General features: G+C 39.2%; 1 protein-coding gene across 2 annotated transcripts in view; it reads right to left on the reverse strand.

Annotated features, from left to right (window-relative positions):
* The window catches only part of BAZ1A (bromodomain adjacent to zinc finger domain 1A), a 129423-nt gene that overhangs the window by 38080 nt on the left and 71593 nt on the right, over positions 1 to 19750 (reverse strand). For both annotated transcript variants that reach the window (XM_025392486.1, XM_025392485.1), the window contains exons 7-12: positions 17356 to 17490; positions 15583 to 15682; positions 14107 to 14273; positions 5057 to 5152; positions 4141 to 4279; positions 2140 to 2286 (exon numbers count right to left, since the gene is read on the reverse strand). In XM_025392486.1, the coding sequence (XP_025248271.1) occupies positions 2140 to 2286; positions 4141 to 4279; positions 5057 to 5152; positions 14107 to 14273; positions 15583 to 15682; positions 17356 to 17490 (784 nt within the window). The remainder of the gene's footprint in view (positions 1 to 2139; positions 2287 to 4140; positions 4280 to 5056; positions 5153 to 14106; positions 14274 to 15582; positions 15683 to 17355; positions 17491 to 19750) is intronic.

A 19750-nucleotide genomic window follows, 5' to 3' on the forward strand; every position in this document is an offset into this window, starting at 1 on the left:
TACAGGCATGAGCCACTGTGCCTAGCCTTGTTTTATTTTTTGTAGAGACAAGGGTCTCACTATGTCACCCAGGCTAAATATTTTCAAAGACAGCATTAAAACTTTTATTTAGTGGCCAATATTATTTAGAGAGATACACCTTATATTTATACACAGTCCTATATAGGCAATAGTTATTTTAAAAACTCACAGATCAATCATGAAAGTGTAATGGCAGCTGGGCACAGTGGCTCAAGCCTGTAATCCCAGCACTTTGGGAGGCCAAGGCAGGTGGATCACCTGAGGTCAGGAGTTCAAGACCAGCCTGACCAACATGGAGAAATCCTGTCTCTACTAAAAATACAATATTAGCCGGGTGTGGTGGTGCATACCTGTAATCCCAGCTACTCAGGAGGCTGAGACGGGAGAATCGCTTGAACCCGGGAGGCGGAGGTTACAGTGAGCCAAGATTGCGCCATTGCACTCCAGCCTGGGCATCAAGAGCAAAACTCCGTCTCAAAAAAGAAAAGAGAAGAGAAGAGAGTGTAATGGCAATTCAAACACCAACCATTGCTTATATATATTTTTCCTTTATAATACTAATTTTCCCATACCATTTCCTTTTTACCGCACTTTTATTTTCCACCATGACTTCCAAAACTACACAATTCAAATCTGGAATTAAATACAGTTTTATGTCTTGTATTGTTAGAATTTGATCAATAACTCTATAATGTTGGCCATTAATAAATATAATAGCTAAAAGAATATCATTTAATTGACTAAATTATCTGAGATGACAATAGGGGTCATATTGCTTAAAATGGTCTTAATAAGGGACCTATGGTGGTTAGCACTCAAGTTAGATATAAATATATTTTTGCTTGAACTCAGGCTGTAAAATCAAAAGGCAACAAACATCAGTGCATACTCATCAATATCCTGTTGCTTCAGAGACCAGGCAAAAAGGAAGATGACCTTGAATTATCTAAGGTCAACAAAACTATCTGACTGGAGGAATGTCCCATCTTTCTGTACCAATATTCTGATATCAAGATGTCTCCTAACAGTTCTTTCTTACTGTGAATTTTTATGTAACACACTCAAGTATTGTTTAATCAAGTTTCTGGTCCTAAATCTCATATATGGTAAAGTTCAGGGTATTATTCAGGAGGCCAAATCAATCTCTTATTAGAAATGCTTAACATTTCCTCTGACTGAGGTGAATCCTAAACAAAATAGTGAACATACTGTTTTAAAAATATGTAAGGGTTTGCCCCAAGAATTATTCCTGCATTAACATGTAGCATACAACTGACTCTAGATATTTAAGCGTACAGAACTTAAAGGGCAAATTACCTAGTTCAAACTATTAAGTAAAATTTTACTTAACTCTGATGTAAAAACTGTCAGATCTAAAATGAAATCAGCAGTAGTATTTTCATTTTAAAATATTAATTACAATTAAAGTATTTCCTGGCCAGGCGCAGTGGCTCACGCCTGTAATCCCAGCACTTTGGGAGGCCAAGGCGGGTGGATCACCTGAGGTCAGAAGTTCGAGACCGGCCTGGCCAACACAGTGAAACCCCGTCTCTATTAAAAACAATACAAAAATTAGCTGGGTGCGGTGGTGGGTGTCTGTAATCCCAGCTACTTGGGAGGCTGAGGCAGGAGAATCGCTTGAACCTGGGAGGCAGAGGTTGTGGTGAGCCAAGATCATGCCAATGCACTCCAGCCTGGCAACAGAGTGAAACTCCATCTCAAAAAAAAAAAAAAAAAAAAAGTATTTCCTTAGTTAGGGACAAAAAAAACCCCAAAAAACAAAGAAACAGTGCTACAGTGCTAGTTAGCAGAATCTCTTGGAATTACAGATACTGGTCAATGAAATCTATAATGCTCCTAAATCATAGGGAAAGTCTAAAGGAATAAAAGCAAGATAGATTGAGGGAAAATATCTTTAAGGTTGTCAGACACAGGTTATATCAAAACAAAATTTTTATAACATAATCCATATGTTGTTAGCATATGATTCAATATCAGGTAACCTGAACAACTATATTTTATAAGCATAAAAGCCAATTTAATTTAAAATTAGCCTTCAAAAATTAGTTTCACTACAAAACTACTATGGTTCAATCAGCAATAATGTTGAACTCTGACCTTTGGTGTCAGCATCAGTTAATTGCTCTTTGGCTACTTCCTCTTCTTCTTCAGCTATTGCCTGGAAGATTGCAGTCAGGAAGAAAAAAAGCAATTCACACAGTGGGCCTTCACTGTCATTTCCTACAAGAGCTTCCTCTAATACTTCTGTGAATAAAATGTTTAAAATGAATTTAAAGTTCTGTTCATGTACTGAAAAAACAACTCCACTGGAATAAACATGTAATCAACAATAGTATGTGCACCTATTTTCTTAAGCATCAATTTATGAAAGTATAACCAAGTATTATCCAAGCCAAAATAAGAAACAATTTATAATGATTACAATAAAATACAATAAAATCATAAGCCAAAGTCACCTCATTCAAGTAGGTCAAAATAGCCTCAATAGATCAACATATTTCGTTTAAATTTAAGGCACGAATTAAGGCACATTTTAAAAATTATAGTTTTATTCTAATCTGAACAATGCAAATATTTGTTATTGTGCCACTGTTCTTGAGGGCTATATATGTGCAAATAGTGAATAGGAGAGGTCATTATCCGCATTAGGTTTTAATCCTAATATTGTGTCTAAGTCATAAATAAATGTTTCTTATCTAATTCATCTCACCTAAACCAGCACTATTTAGACCTCCTTGATCTATAAGGCACAGTGATTCTTGCCTCATCCGGCTCATAAGGAGAAATAAAAGAATTTGAAAGCCCCCCTAAAGAATACGCTTTTATTAAAATAAGAGTGGCATTATAGGCTGGGCACAATGGCTCACGCCTATAATGAGCCGAGGCTGAGGCAGGCGGATCACGAGGTCAGGAGATTGAGACCATCCTGGCTAACACAGTGAAACCTCATCTCTACTAAAAATACAAAAAAATTGGGCCGGGCGCAGTGGTTCACGCCTGTAATCCCAGCGCTTTGGGAGGCCAAGGTGGGCAGATCACAAGGTCAGGAGTTCAAGACTAGCCTGGCCAAAATGGTGAAACCCTTTGGCCTCTACTAAAAATACAAAAATTAGCTGGGCATGGTGGCGGGTGCCTGTAATTCCACCTACTCGGGAGGCTGAGGCAGAGAATTGCTTGAACCTAGGAGGTGAAGGTTGCAGTGAGCCAAGATTACGCACTACACTCCAACCTGGGTGATAGAGCGAGACTCTGTCTCAAAAAATAAATAAATAAATAAATAAATAAATAAATAAATAAATAAATAAAAACAAAAGAAAAAGAAAAAAATTAGCCAGGCCCGGTGGCAGGCGCCTGTAGTCCCAGCTACTTGGGAGGCTGAGGCAGAAGAATCGCTTGAACCCTGGAGGTGGAGCTTGCAGTGAGCTGAGATCTCACCACTGCACTCTAGCCTAGGCGACAGAGCAAGACTCTGTCTCAAGAAAAAAAAAAAAAGAGTGGCATTATAATTCTCTATTTCAAAGTCTCTACACAGATTTTAAGAAAATTATTTTTCCATGTGACAGCCAAAAATTCAAAATCTGATCCAAATCTCTCCTTATACTAAACGCATTATAAATGTTTATACAAAGTAAAAGTATATAAGTACACAGGCCAAAGAGAATTACAAATTAAAGGTAGGCAATAGCCTGTCTGCAAACACCCATATACCACTCCCTGCTCAAGAAGTGGAGTCTATTCCACCATCCTGTTGAATCCCAAGGTGGCCTCTCACTGCTCTGACCAATGGAATGTGGCAGAAGTAAGGCTGTGCCAATTCCAGGCCTAGGCTTTAAGAGGGCTAGCAGTTTCTGCTTCCTGCTTCTTAGAGTCCCCAGGTGCCACATAATAAGTATGAGATACTCTGATGAGATGAAAGGCCACATGAAGAGGACCAAGGCACCAGAACCTGTGTGAGAAGAAGCCATTTTGAACATCTAGCTAGACCAGAGAGATCCCAACTCCAGTGCCCCCACAGAACTTTACGAGATGGCTTGTGTTTTTAAAGGCACTAAGTTTAGGATGAACTATAATGTAGCAATAGATAACTAGAGCACTTGCCTAGGGTTACTCCATCAGGAAACTCATCTTGAAGATCAAAAAGTTCCCCAAATGCATTAAGGAACTCCAAAACCATCAGAGCATCACCAAAGATTTCAGGAGGTAGTCTAGTTTTCACTGGTGTTGGTTCTGGAAGTTCCTGAAAGATTAAACAATTTATATAACTATGTAAACCAAGAAAAGGAAAACTTAAAAGGTAGAGATGACATACTTTTTACCTAACTATTAAGCATTATTCTTTGTAAGCTACTGGTTCTCAACCCTGGCTGTTTATCACAATCACCTTTGAAACTTCTAAAATTATAGATGTCCTGAACTTGTTCCAACTTTACTAAATCACAGTTCCTGAGAAGGGACTGGGAGAAAGGAACATTTTCCTTCCTTTTACTAAGAACATAACTTTAGGCTGAGTGTATTTCTGACTATATTTCCTGGTAAGAGTCTCTTAACCCACATTTTGAAGTCAAATCAGCTGTGAAATACTACCTTCAATGTACTATCTCCTTATGATTTGGAACATAATTAATCTACCATCCACTGATTTAGAAATTGTTCTTTATAAGCCAAGTTGAATGAGTTTGATTTGGACACTTTGGCCATTTCTGGAAACAGGCAGAATCCTTACCTAGCAATCAAGCTAAATGCATGCCTGGCTACAGTGGTTTTTGGATTATTAAGGATTACACAAACTGACCTATTATTTCTACAGAATAAGATCCATTATCAAAGCTGATTATAAAACACTAACAATACTACCTTGGAATTCTAAGTGTGAACATTTGCTTAACTAGCTATTTTCTCTCGGTTAAATATAAAGAAAAGAGGCTGCTATTAAATAAAAGAATGATTTCATCAGCAAAGCCACATAAGGCATGTAAAACCTATGTGTGCCAAACATCACATAACATGTTTATACCTTAAGGTCATCACATTCCATATCTTCTCTAGGTTTACTCCACTGTTTTAAGTATTCCACATATTTTCGCTTTTCTTCACGTAACTTCTCTCTTTCCTAAAAATTTTTAAAAGTTAGTAACAATTCATGTAAGAAATTTACATGGCAACATTGGCATCTCCTGAGAACTTGTTAGAAATGCAAATAGTTGGACCTTACCCCACACCTACTGAAGCAGTAACTCTGAGGTTAGAACTTAGCAATTGGTGTTCTAGCAAGCCCTCCTGGTGGTTTTTAATACATGCTAAAGTTTTAGAACCACTGATCAAAATAATACCTATCAAAATAATGCTATAAAGACTGAAAATGGGCCGAGTGCAGTGGCTCACACATGTAATTCCAGCACTTTGGGAGTCAGAGTCAGGTGGATCACTTGAGGTCAGAAGTTCGAGACCAGCCTGGCCAAAATGGCGAAACTCCATCTCTACTAAAAATACAAATATATATATATATTTTTATATGATACAAATATATTTATATAAAAATATATTTTAAAAAATACAAATACATTTTTTTAAATTTTTTAAAAATAAGTCTATAATATAGACTTATTTTATATATGTATATAAAAATAAGCTGGGCATGGTAGCACGTGCCTGTCATTCCAGCTACTCGGGAGGCTGAGGCAGAAGAAGCACTTGTACCTGGGAGGAGAGGGTTGCAGTGAGCTGAGATCACACCACTGCACTCCAGCCTGGGCAGCTCTTGAATAAATATTAATTTAATCTGACTTGATCTATAGCTTTCCCTCTACTTCCTATCAATAAGATCCTAGCAAAATAAATTATTAGACTGCCTAAAATGAAACTTCCCCTTATATTTGTAATACATTTGTTATTTTCAAGATTCATTTGAATCTGATAACAGCCTAGAGACACAAAGAGGGAACAATAATTAAAAGCAACAATATTAGAATAGATGGACTTCTTTCTTGTAATTTAGGCTATTTCTCTTACTCACTTGGTCTTTTGAAACTCTTACTTTTTGATTCTGGTGTTTGAAATTGCAAGATAAATATTAACTGCTAAATGTCTCTAATAAAGCAGTGTAAATAAAATATTTTACTATTTTTTCCAGTAAGTATATTTAATATGTTATTATATTATTCTCTTCTTTGAAATTTAGGAACAACAGAGGTAAACAGATGTACACATCAAATTTTCAACGTAAAATGGCCTAGATAGTTACGGAACTTGCTGTAACTTGAATAGTCTGCTTAAATAAATTATCCACCCCCAACCTCAGAAATAATTCTTATAGGATCAAATAAGGTTAGCATTCTAATTCATTGTTGTGAACAGTGTAAATAAGCACATGCTTGGGAAATACTTAGTGATGTATATGTATAGAAAGTTTTGAAAATATTCTTACCCTTTGATTTATTCTACTTCTACAAATTTATCCTGGGACATAGTCCAAAAAAAAGAAGACTTTATTCAGAAATTTGAACACAGCAGTATTATTTAAAGCACTTGGACTATTTAATGAGTTATACAGTCATTAAAAATTCCACTTAAGATTATTTAATAACATGAAAGAATGTTTATGATCATGTTAGATTAAAAAAAGCATATAAAACTTTAAATGGTGAGTGATCTGTTTTTTTAAGGCACAGGATAAAGACTAGAAATAAACAAATCAAAGTGTTAATTCTATCTCTGGCCAGGTGCGGTGGCTCATGCCTATAATCCTAGCACTTTGGGAGGTTGAGGTGGGCAGATCACTTGAGGTCAGGAGTTTCAGACCAGCCCGGCCAACATGGTGAAACCCCATCCCTAGTAAAAATACAAAAATTAGCCAGGCATGGTGGTGGGCACTTCTAATCCCAGCCACTCGGGAAGCTGAGGCAGGAGAACTGCTTGAATCTGGGAGGCAGAGGTTGCAGTGAGCCCAGATCAAACCACTGAACTTCAGCCTGAGCAAGAGAGTAACACTCAGTCTCCAAAAAAAAAAAAAGTGTTAATTCTATCTCTAAATGCTACCATCAGATTTCTGGTGATTTTTCTGTTCTCTATGTCTTCTGGCGTAAACTTATATTAGATCTTCTACACCAACTCAATGGTCTATTTGACAAACATTTGGTTTCCATTCCAAGATGGCCGAACAGGAACAGCTCCGGTCTGCAGCTCCCAGTGTGATCGACGCAGAAGATGGTGATTTCTGCATTTCCAACTGAGTTACCTGGTTCATCTCATTGGGACTGGTTGGACAGTGGGTGCAGCCCATGGAGGGCAAGCTGAAGCAGGGTGGGGCATCGCCTCACCCGGGAAGCGCAAGGGGTTAGGGGATTTCCCTTTCCTAGCCAAGGCACGCCGTGACAGACTGCACCTGGAAAACTGGGACACTCCTGCCCAAATACTGCGCTTTTCCAACGGTCTTAGCAAACAGCACACCAGGAGATTATATCCTGCGCCTGGCTCAGCGGGTCCCACACCCACAGAGCCTTGCTCACTGCTAGCGCAGCAGTCTGAGATTGACTTGCAAGGCAGTAGCCTGGCTAAGGGGAGGGATGTCCCCCATTGCTGAGGCTTGAGTAGGTAAACAAAGCGGCTGGGGAAGCTCAAACTGGGCAGAGTCCACTGCAGCTCTGCAAAGCCTGCTGCCTCTGGGGGCAGGGCATAGCTGAACAAAAGGCAGGAGAAACTGCTACAGACTTAAACGTCCCTGCCTGGCAGCTCTGAAGAGAGCAGTGTTTCTCCCAGCACGGTTTTTGAGCTCTGAGAACAGACAGACTGTCTCCTCAAGTGGGTCCCTGACCCCTGTGTAGCCTAAATGACACCTCATACAGGTAGGTGCCCCTCTGGGATGAAGCTTCCAGAGGAAGGATCAGGTAGCAATATTTGCTGTTCTGCAGGCTCCGCTGGTGATACCCAGGCAAGCAGGGTCTGGGGTGGACCTCCAGCAAACTCCAACAGACCTGCAGCTGAGGGACCTCATTCTCAGAAGGAAAACTAACGAACAGAAAGGAATAGCATCAACATCAACAAAAAGGACATCCACACCAAAACCCCACCTGTAGGTCACCAGCATCAAAGACCAAAGGTAGATAAAGACCACAAAAATAGGGAGAAACCAGAGCAGAGAAGCTGAAAATTCTAGAAACCGGAGTGCCTCCTCTTCTCCAAAGGATCACAGCTCCTTGCCAGCAACAAAACAAAGAGGGATGGAGAATGACTTTGACGAGCTGACAGAAGTAGGCTTCAAAAGGTCAGTAATAACAAACTTCTCCAAGCTAAAGGAGGATGTTCAAACCCATCACCAAGGAAGCTTAAAAACCTTGAAAAAAGACTAGACGAATGGCTAACTAGAATAAACAGTGTAGAGAAGACCTTAAATGACCTGATGGAGCTGAAAACCATGGCACGAGAACTATGTGACACATACACAAGCTTCAATAGACAATTCAATCAAGTGGAAGAAAGGGTATCAGTGATTGAAGATCAAATTAATGAAATAAAGCAAGAGGAGAAGTTTAGAGAAAAAAGAGTAAAAAGAAATAAACAAAGTCTCCAAGAAATATGGGACTATGTGAAAAGACCAAATCTCTGTCTGATTGGTGTACCTGAAAGTGATGGGGAGAATGGAACCAAGTTGGAAAACACTCTTCAGGATATTATCCAGGAGAACTTCCCCAGCCTAGCAAGGCAGGCCAACATTCAAATGCAGGAAATACAGAGAACACCACAAAGACACTCCTCGAGAAGAGCAACCCCAAGACACATAAATGTCAGATTCGCCAAGGCTGAAATGAAGGAAAAAATATTAAGGGCAGCCAGAGAGAAAGGTCGGGTTACCCACAAAGGGAAGCCCATAAGACTAACAGCGGATCTCTCAGCAGAAATGCTACAAGCCAGAAGAGAGTGGGGGCCAATATTCAACATTCTTAAAGAAAAGAATTTCAACCCAGAATTTCATATCCAGCCAAACTAAGCTTCATAAGTGAAGGAGAAATAAAATCCTTTCCAGACAAGCAAATGCTGAGAGATTTTGTCACCACCAGGCCCACCTTACAAAAGCTCCTGAAGGAAGCACTAAACATGGAAAGGAACAACTGGTACCAGCCACTGCAAAAACATGCCAAATTGTAAAGACTATTGATGCTAGGAAGAAACTGCATCAACTAACGGGCAAAATAACCAGCTAACATCATAACGACAGGATCAAATTCACACATAACAATATTAACCTTAAATGTAAATGGGCTAAATGCCCCAAGTAAAAGACACAGACTGGCAAATTGGATAAAGAGTCAAGACCCATCAGTGTGCTATATTCAGGAGACCCATCTCACATGCAGAGACACATATACGCTCAAAATAAACGGATGGAGGAAGATCTACCAAGCAAATTGAAAGCAAAATAAAGCGGGGGTTACAACCCTAGTCTATGATAAAACAGACTTTAAACCAACAAAGACCAAAAGAGACAAAGAAAGCCATTACATAATGGTAAAGGGATCAATTCAAAAAGAAGAGCTAATTATCCCAAATATATATGCACCTAATACAGGAGCACCCAGATTCATAAAGCAAGTCCTTAGAGACTTACAAAGAGACTTAGACTCCCACACAATAACAATGGGAGACTTTAACTCCTACTGTCAATATTAGACAGATCGACGAGACAGAAGGTTAACAAGGATATCCAGGACTTGAACTCAGCTCTGCACCAAGCGGATCTAACAGATATCTACAGAACTCTCCACCCCAAATCAACAGAATATACATTCTTCTCAGCACCACATCACACTTATTCCAAAACTGACCACATAGTTGGAAGTAAAGCACTCCTCAGCAAATGTAAAAGAACAGAAATCACAACAAACTGTCTTTCAGACCACAGTGCAATCAAATTAGAACTCAGGATTAAGAAACTCATTCCAAACTGCACAACTACATGGAAACTGAACAACCTGCTCCTGAATGACTACTGGGTACATAACGAAATGAAGGCAGAAATAGAGATGTTCTTTGAAACCAATGAGAACAAAGACACAATGTACCGGAATCTCTGGGACACATTTAAAGCAGTGTGTAGAGGGAAATTTATAGCACTAAATGCCCACAAGAGAAAGAAGGAAAGTTCTAAAATTGACACCCTAACATCACAATTAAAAGAACTAGAGAAGCAAGAGGAAACAAATTCAAAAGCTAGCAGAAGGCAAGAAACAACTAAGATCAGAGCAGAACTGAAGGGGATAGAGACACAAAAAACCCTTTAAAAAAAATCAGTGAATCCGGGAGCTGGTTTTTTTGAAAAGATCAACAAAATTGATAGACCGCTAGCAAGACAAAGAAGAAAAGAGAGAAGAATCAAATAGACATAATAAAAAACAACAAAGGGGATATCACCACCGATCCCACAGAAATACAAAGTACCATCAGAGAATACTATAAACACCTCTACACAAATAAACTAGAAAATCTAGAAGAAATGGATAAATTCCTGGACACATACACCCTCCCAAGGAAGAAGTTGAATCTCTGAATAGACCAATAACAGGTTCTGAAATTGAGGCAATAATTAATAGCCTACAAACCAAAAAAAGTCCAGGACCAGACGGATTCACAGCCGAATTCTATCAGAGGTACAAAGAGGAGCTGGTACCATTCCTTCTGAAACTATTCCAATCAACAGAAAAAGAGGGACTCCTCTCTAACTCATTTTATGAGGCCAGCATCATCCTGATACCAAAGCCCGGCAGAGACACAACAAAAAAAGAGAATTTTAGACCAATATCCCTGAGGAACATCGATGTGAAAATCCTCAATAAAATACTCACAAACCGAATCCAGCAGCACATCAAAAAGCTTATCCACCATGATCAAGTGGGTTTCATCCCTGGGATGCAAGGCTGGTTCAACATATGCAAATCAATAAACGTAATCCATCACATAAACAGAATCAATGACAAAAACCACATGATTATCTCAATACATGCAGAAAAGACCTTCAACAAAATTCAACATCCCTTCATGCTAAAAATGCTCAATAAACTAGGTACTGATGGAACGTATCTTAAAATAATTAGAGCTATTTATGACAAACCCACAGCCAATATCATACTGAATGGGCAAAAACTGGAAGGATTCCTTTTGAAAACCAGCACAAAACAAGGATGCCCTCTCTCACCACTCCTATTCAACATAGTATTGGAAGTTCTGGCCAGTGCAATCAGGCAAGATAAAGAAATAAAAGGTATTCAGTTAGGAAATGAGGAAGTCAAATTGTCTCTGTTTGCAGATGACATGATTGTATATTTAGAAAACCCTATCATCTCAGCCCAAAATCTCCTTAAGCTGATAAGCAACTTCAGCAAAGTCTCAGGATACAAAATCAATGTGCAAAAATCACAGTCATTCCTATACACCATTAACAGAAAAACAGAGAGCCAAATCATGAGCAAACTCCCATTCACAATTGCTTCAAAGAGAATAAAATACCTATGAATCCAACTTACAAGGGATGTGAAGGACCTCTTCAAGGAGAACTACAAACCACTGCTCAACGAAATAAAAGAGGACACAAACAAATGGAAGAACATTCCATGCTCATGGATAGGAAGAATCAATATCGTGAAAAATGGCCATATTGCCCAAGTTATTTATAGATTCAATGCCATCCCCATCAAGCTACCAATGACTTTCTTCACAGAATTGGAAAAAACTACTTTAAAGTTCATATGGAACCAAAAAAGAGCCCGTATTGCCAAGACAATCCTAAGTAAAAAAAAGAAAGCTGGAGGCATCATGCTACCTGACTTCAAACTATACTACAAGGCTACAGTAACCAAAACAGCATTGTACTAGTACCAAAACAGATATATAGACCAAAGGAACAGGACAGAGGCCTCAGAAATAACACCACGCATCTACAACAATCTGATCTTTGACAAACCTGACAAAAACAAGAAATGGGGAAAGGATTCCCTATTTAATAAATGGTGCTGGGAAAGCTGGCTAGCCATATGTAAGATAGCTGAAACTGGATCCCTTCCGTGTACCTTATACAAAAATTAATTCAAGACGGATTAGAGACTTAAATATTAGACCTAAAACCATAAAAACCCTAGAAGAAAACCCAGGCAATACCATTCAGGACATAGGTATGGGCAAAGACTTCATGACTAAAACACCAAAAGCAATGGCAACAAAAGCCAAAATTGACAAATGGGATCTAATTAAACTAAAGAGCTTCTGCACAGCAAAAGAAACTACCATCAGAGTGAACAGGCAACCTACAGAATGGGAGAAAATTTTTGCAGACTACCCATCTGACAAAGGGCTAATATCCAGAATCTACAAAGAACTTAAATTTACAAGAAAACAACATAACAACCCCATCAAAAAGTGGGCAAAGAATATGAACAGACACTTCTCAAAAGAAGACATTTATGCAGTCAACAGACACATGAAAAAATGCTCATCATCACTGGCCATCAGAGAAATGCAAATCAAAATCACAATGAGATACCATCTCACACCAGTTAGAATGGCAATCATTAAAAAGTCAGGAAACAACAGATGCTGGAGAGGATGTGGAGAAATAGGAATGCTTTTACACTGTCGGTGGGACTGTAAACTAGTTCAATCATTGTGGAAGACAGTGTGGCGATTCCTCAAGGATCTAGAACCAGAAATACCATTTGACCCAGCCATCCCATTACTAGGTACACACCCAAAGGATTATAAATCATGCTGCTATAAAGACACATGCACATGTATGTTTATTGCTGCACTATTCACAATAGCAAAGACTAGGAACCAACCCAAATGTCCATCAATGATAGACTGGATTAAGAAAATGTGGCACATATGCACCATGGAATACTATGCAGCCATAAAAAAGGATGAGTTCATGTCCTTTGCAGGGACATGGATGAAGCTGGAAACCATCATTCTGAGCAAACTATCACAAGAACAGAATAACCAAACACCGCATGTTCTCACTCATAGGTGGGAACTGAACAATGAGAACACTTGGGCACAGGGTGGGGAACATCACACACAGGGGCCTGTTGTGGGGTGGGCAGCAGGAGGAGGGATAGCATTAGGAAAAATACCTAATGTCAATGACAAGTTAATGGGTACAGCGAACCAACATGGCACATGTATACGTATGTAACAAACCTGCACATTGTGCACATGTACCCTAGACATTTAAAAAAAAAAAAATTCAAGGGAGACTACAGACAACTAAAATGAGCACGGAGCATGTAACATGATCCTCTAAGGCTACTTGTGAATATCCCGAGAAATCTCTGAAAATGACTGACTTTGGAGGAAACCAGCTATAGAATTCTCTAAGGAATATGTACCACTCAAGACCACAATCAAAGATTTGATGAAACACTATTATTACACCTTATTTTTCAAATAGGATAAGAACACAGTACTACATTCTTTTTTTTTTTTTTTTTTGAGACAGAGTCTTGTTCTGTCACCCAGGCTGGTGTGCAGTGGCATGATCTTGGCTCACTGTAACCTCCACCCATGTTCAAGCAATTCTCCTGCCTCAGTCTCCTTAGTAGTTGGGATTACAGGTGCGTACTACCATGCCCAGCTAATTTTTGTATTTTTAGTAGAGATGGGGTTTCACCATGCTGGCCAGGCTGGTCTCGAACTCTTGACCTCATGATCTGCCTGCCTTGGCCTCCCAAAGTGCTGGGATTACAGGTGTGAGCCACTGCGCCCGGCCTATTTTATTTTTCAAACTGTGTATTTTACCTCTTAAAGTTTTACATATAAACTTTTACATATATAATCTTCCCTAAATTTGGAAGTCTAAACAATGAAATCATTTAGAACTGCATTCTAAAAGAGGTTTTAAGTGATGTGTAAAGTCATGTTAAATTTTCCAAAGCAAAAGGGAGATAAAACAATCAGCTTTCTATGCACATTCATAAATGTGAAAGAAAGTAGTAAAAGCATTTGAAAATCAACCATGGAGGTAGATATGTAAAGTAGCAGTACTATATGTAGAGAGTATAGCTAATATACTCAAATGAATACCTTCTCTCTTTCTACTTTAAGCCTCTCTTTTTCTTCTTTTTTCTTTAGTCTCTCCTCTTCAACAATTTTTTTCAGTTCTTCCCTCTTTTTCTCTTTATCTTCTTTTTCTTTTTTCTTCGCTTCTAGGGCATCTGCTTTTTCTCTTTTTAATTTAGCCTTTTCAAAAGCTGTGGAGAAAAATCAAACTTAGAACTATATATAGACAAAAAATAACACTTGGCAATTTTTTTTGATATAACGACAGAATCCTTGAAATAAATGAGATTAGTAGAGACTCTCAAAATTCCTAGAGGGAACCAGCAGGTGATTAAAATAGGAAAAGCAAATTGGCTAAGTTTATGACAAACTACAGTATTGGGACAAACATATATGTGCCTTTGGAAGCCCTAATACCCAAAGTGTTATCTGAAGACCAGCAGCAAAGTTATCATCACCTTGTTAAAAAATGCAGAATCTCATTCCCCAACCAGACCTACTAATTTAGAATCTTCATTTTAACAAGATCCCCAAGTGATTCATATGTATATTCAAGTTTGGGAAGCAATGTTTTTTTTTTTTTTTTTTTTTTTTTTTTTTGAGACGGAGTCTCGCTCTGTCGCCCAGGCTGGAGTGCAGTGGCGCGATCTGGGCTCACTGCAAGCTCCGCCTCCCGGGTTCACGCCATTCTCCTGCCTCAGCCTCCCGAGTAGCTGGGACTACAGGCGCCCACAACCGCGCCCGGCTAATTTTTTTGTATTTTTAGTAGAGACGGGGTTTCACCGTGGTCTAGATCTCGTGAGCTTGTGATCCGCCCGCCTCGGCCTCCCAAAGTGCTGGGATTACAGGCGTGAGCCACCGCGCCCGGCCCGGGGAAGCAATGTTTTAAAAGGCTCTGTGAATCAAACAAAATAGCCCCAGTTTGTAAGCCCCGGAAACTCAAACTTCTGCTTAATCTAGCACTAAGCAATTTAATAGGGCATATGCAAGACCATGAAATTTTAAGAGATGAAGTGGTCTTATATAAAACAAACAAACAGGCCGGGCGCGGTGGCTCAAGCCTGTAATCCCAGCACTTTGGGAGGCCGAGACGGGCGGATCACGAGGTCAGGAGATCGAGACCATCCTGGCCGACACGGTGAAACCCCGCCTCTACTAGAAAATACAGAAAACTAGCCGGGCGAGGTGGCGGGCGCCTGTAGTCCCAGCTACTCGGGAGGCTGAGGCAGGAGAATGGCGTGAACCCGGGAGGCGGAGCTTGCAGTGAGCTGAGATCCGGCCACTGCACTCCAGCCTGGGCGGCACAGTGAGACTCCGTCTCAAAAAAAAAAAAAAAAACAAAAAACAAACATATAAAGAATAGTTATCTGATAGAAAAAATAACTGCACTTCAAAACAATTAACCAGAAACATGCCATTTCAGAAATATCCCCCACTCAGGCACAGAGAAATATTATTTCTTATTCCTAATCAGCTTTTGGAAAGAATGTTAAAACTCACCCAGTGACTTCATTTCTTCTTGTTTCAAAAGTTTATCTCTTTCTTTAGTAGCTTTGTTCCTATAACTTGCAAGAGTCTGTTTATTAGCAACATTGTCCTCCTAAAAAAACAAACCACACCAGTATGCCTGGTTCTTATAGTAAGAATAAAAAACAAAAAAATTAAAACTTTCACCAATTACACTTTCTTTATACTAAAATGATTTCTTTTCTTTTCTTTTCTTTTTTTTTGAGACAAAGTCTTGCTCTATCCCTCAGGCTGGAGTGCAGTGGTGTGATCTCGGCTCACTGCAACCTCTGCTTCCTGGGCTCAAGTGATTCTTCTCCCTCAGCCTCCTGAGTAGCTAGGATTACAGGCATGTGCCACCACACCCGGCTACGTTTTTTTTGTATTTTTAGTAGATATGGGGTTCTGCCATATTGGCCAGGCTGGTCTTGAACTCCTGACCTCGAGTGGGCTACTCACCTCTGCCTCCCAAAGTGCTGGGATTACAGGTGTGAGCCACCATGCCCAGTCTAAAATGAGTTTTTATTCTAAAGTATAATTGGGCCGGGCACAGTGGCTCATGCCTGTAATCGTAGCATTTTGGGAAGGCAAGGCAGATAGAATACTTGAGGTCAGGCATTCGAGAGCAGCCTGGCCAACATGATGAAACCCCATCTCTACTAAAAATGCAAAAATTAGCTGGGAGTGGTGACATGCACTTGCAGCCCCAGCTACTCAGGAGGCTGAGGGAGGAGAACTGCTTGAACCCAGGAGGTGGAGGTTGCAGTGAGCCAAGATTGTGCCACGGTACTCCAGTATGGGTGACAGAGTGAGACTCCATCTCAAAAAAAAAAAAAAAAAAAAAAAAAGTGCAACTGAATTGTTAATAACTCTAATCTTAGTAATACACAGAACATGAGTTAACTCTGTAGCTCTATAAATTATTACAAGAATATCTCAGGAAAAATTGGTAATACATAGAAAGAGCCTTAAAAATGCTTTATAAACTTTCAGCTTACTTTATAAACTAGATGGTGTAAATATCAAATATGAAAGATGCAGAAAAAAGACATACCAGAAACATTCTTGTGGCCAATGTCAAATTTTATTTTTATTTTATTTCTTCTAAGAATAATGTCTCTAACCTAATTAACTTGTGTAGGTTTTTTTTGTTTTGTTTTTTAAGACAGAGTCTTGGCTTTGTTGTCCAGGCTAAAGTGCAATGTGGCATAATCTCGGCTCACAGCAACCTCGGCCTCTGTCTGCCTTCCCGGTTTGAGCAATTCTCGTGCCTCAGGCTCCTGTATTTTTAGTAGAGACAGAGTTTTGCCATGTTGGCCAGGCTAGTCTAGAACTCCTGGACTCAAATGTCTACCCACCTCAGCCTCCCAAAGTACTGGGATTACAGGCAAGAGCCACTGTGCCTGGCTGCATTATTGCTTTTTAAAAACCCCCTATAACTTCCTCCTGTCAGAATTTATTCCTATTTTACACTTCAATCCCATAGTTTACTCCCTGCTTTACATTTCAGTAATTGCTTATGTGCTTGCTTCCACTTTGGTATAAAATCCTTGTGGTATGAAAGTCATATCTAATTCACACCTGAAACTTCTACAAGCCTCATTGCTGAGCAGTTATCAACATATAGTACATACTCACATATTTTTTGGTGAGGTAATGAGTTTCTTCCTCTAGGCTATGGATGTGAGGGGAGACAAACATACTTCTTGATTCTGAATACTGTTTTACTAACAGTGAAAATGTAGTTTTAATCAATTCTCTACTTACCTGACTAATAGGTATTCGTTTGGGAGGTCTCCCTCTTCGTCTGTTAGCAGGACTGAAGATAAATGTGGGCGGATCATCAGGAAAGAAATAAGAAAAATCTTGTTCTGCTATTTTATACGTTGAAAGAGATGATGCCTTAACACAAAGACATAGGGTACAGTAATAACACATTAGTAAACAATATACAGATATGCCCTAACATGTCATATGGCCACTATTAATGCTGTTAAAAGACCAGGATAGGCTGGGCACAGTGGCTCACACCTGTAATCCCAGCACTTTGGGAGGCCAAGGCGGGCAGATCATGATGTCAAGAGATCGAGACCATCCTGCCCAACATGATGAAACCCCATCTCTACTAAAAATACGAAAATTAGCTGGGCGTGGTGGTGCATGTCTGTAGTCCCAGGTACTTGGGAGGCTGAGGCAGGAGAACTGCTTAAACCTGGGAGGTGGAGGTTGCAGTCAGCAGAGATCACGCCACTGCACTCCAGCCTGGACCCCATCTCAAAAAAAAAGAAGAAAAAAAAAATAAGGATAAAAACATTAGAATTTTATGCATTATTGTGTAGTAAAATACGTTTTAATTGGTTTAACCAATCCTTTTTCCACTATATAATTAATTAGCCTTACCAGAAAGAAAACCACAATTCAAAGATTACATTACAATAAAATACCTCAAGAATGGTTGTACAGTTTCTTGTATTTCAAAATTATATATTATACAATACTTTATTTTGCTTTGACAAATTTTGTGAGATTTTCTATGTAAATGAATAATCAATCCATATATTTAACATTAAAAATTCACTGTATTAACCCGATAAATTTTTTGTAACCGTTTGCCAACTGCTGAACATTTATTCAGATTTTCCTCCCAGGGTAGAGTAATAATTTAAATACTTAATGTATCAAATTTCCCATTACATCCCTCTAGTCCTGATAAAAGCAGAAATACTTGCAAATTCCTATAAAGTTTAAACAAAGAATTTAAGTTCAGAAGTCAACCTTATTCTTGCCAGAAATGGTGTGGTTCTAGAATAATTACTAAATCCAAGAGTTTATCTCCTTTTACCTTGTATCTAGAATTTGTTTGCCTTTTAAAGTATTTTATTTTAATTTTATTTATCTATTTATTTATTTTGAGACAGAATCTTGCTCTGTCACCCAGGCTGGAGTGTAGTGACGTGATCTCGGCTCACTGCAACCTCTGCCTCCTAGGTTCAAGTGATTCTCCTGCCTCAGTCTCCCGAGTAGCTGAGATTACAGGTGTGTGCCACCACATCCGACTAATTTTTGTATTTTTAGTAGAGACAGTGTCTCACCATGTTGGCCAGGCTGGTCTTGAACTCCTGACCTCAAGTGATCTGCCCGCCTTGGCCTCCCAAAGTGCTGGGATTACAGGCATAAGCCACTGTGCCCAGTCTTGCTTACCTTTATCCATGTGCAACCCTAGACTTTTTGTTATTTTTGACCTAATGGCCAAGATCATCATTCTTCCTCTCAAGCAAATGAAAACAAGTGCCATTTACAGAAATACCTTTCAGGAAATGTGTGAGAAAATGATGACACAAAATACAAAAAGTTAACAAAACAGAAAAGGGTATTTTGTGTATAATTATTTTTGTGGGTAGAGCACAGCTTTAAACACCTAGAATTCAACCAGTTCTGGCCATGTAATAAATCAAGAATCTATCAAAATTTCACATTAAAGAAGATTTCATTAAAATGATCATATTCCATCCCACATAATCTCTGAATTATGTGGGATAACAGGATTATCTATGGAATAGAATTATGTAATTGTCTACAGAATTGCACCTTAAATATGAATATAAAGCATATGGGTGGTTGCGTCTCAAATATATATACACTCATAAAGGCCAAAATACGTTTTAGTACATTAATTGCCAAAGTTCCTTATTCATACACACAATACACAAGACCCACATTTTTGTGTACTTGTAGGTACTCCTAACAGCAGTCTATGCTCACCAAAACTGGTTATCAAACTTTGTGTGCTTGCTCACAAAGTGCTGTGCTGATATAATTTGGCTCTGTGTCCCCACCCAGATCTCATGTGGAATTGTACTCCCCAGTGTTAAAGAACAGGCCTGGTAGGAGGTGACTGAATCATGGAGTGGAATTCCCCCTTGCTGTTCATGAGATCTGGTTGTTTGAAAGTACGTAGCACCTCCCACTTCACGCTCTCTCCTGCCAGCCATGTGAAGATGTGCTTGCTTTCCCTTTGCTTTCTGCCAAGATTGTAGGCTTCCAAAGGCGTCCCCAGAAGCAGAAGCATGTACAGCCCACAAAACTATGAGCTGATTAAACCTCATTTCTTTATAAATTACTCAGTCTCAGGTATGTCTTTATAGCAGTGTGAGAATGGATT

Source organism: Theropithecus gelada, chromosome 7b (assembly GCF_003255815.1).
Source record: "Theropithecus gelada isolate Dixy chromosome 7b, Tgel_1.0, whole genome shotgun sequence".
Classification (NCBI taxonomy): Eukaryota; Metazoa; Chordata; class Mammalia; order Primates; family Cercopithecidae; genus Theropithecus; species Theropithecus gelada.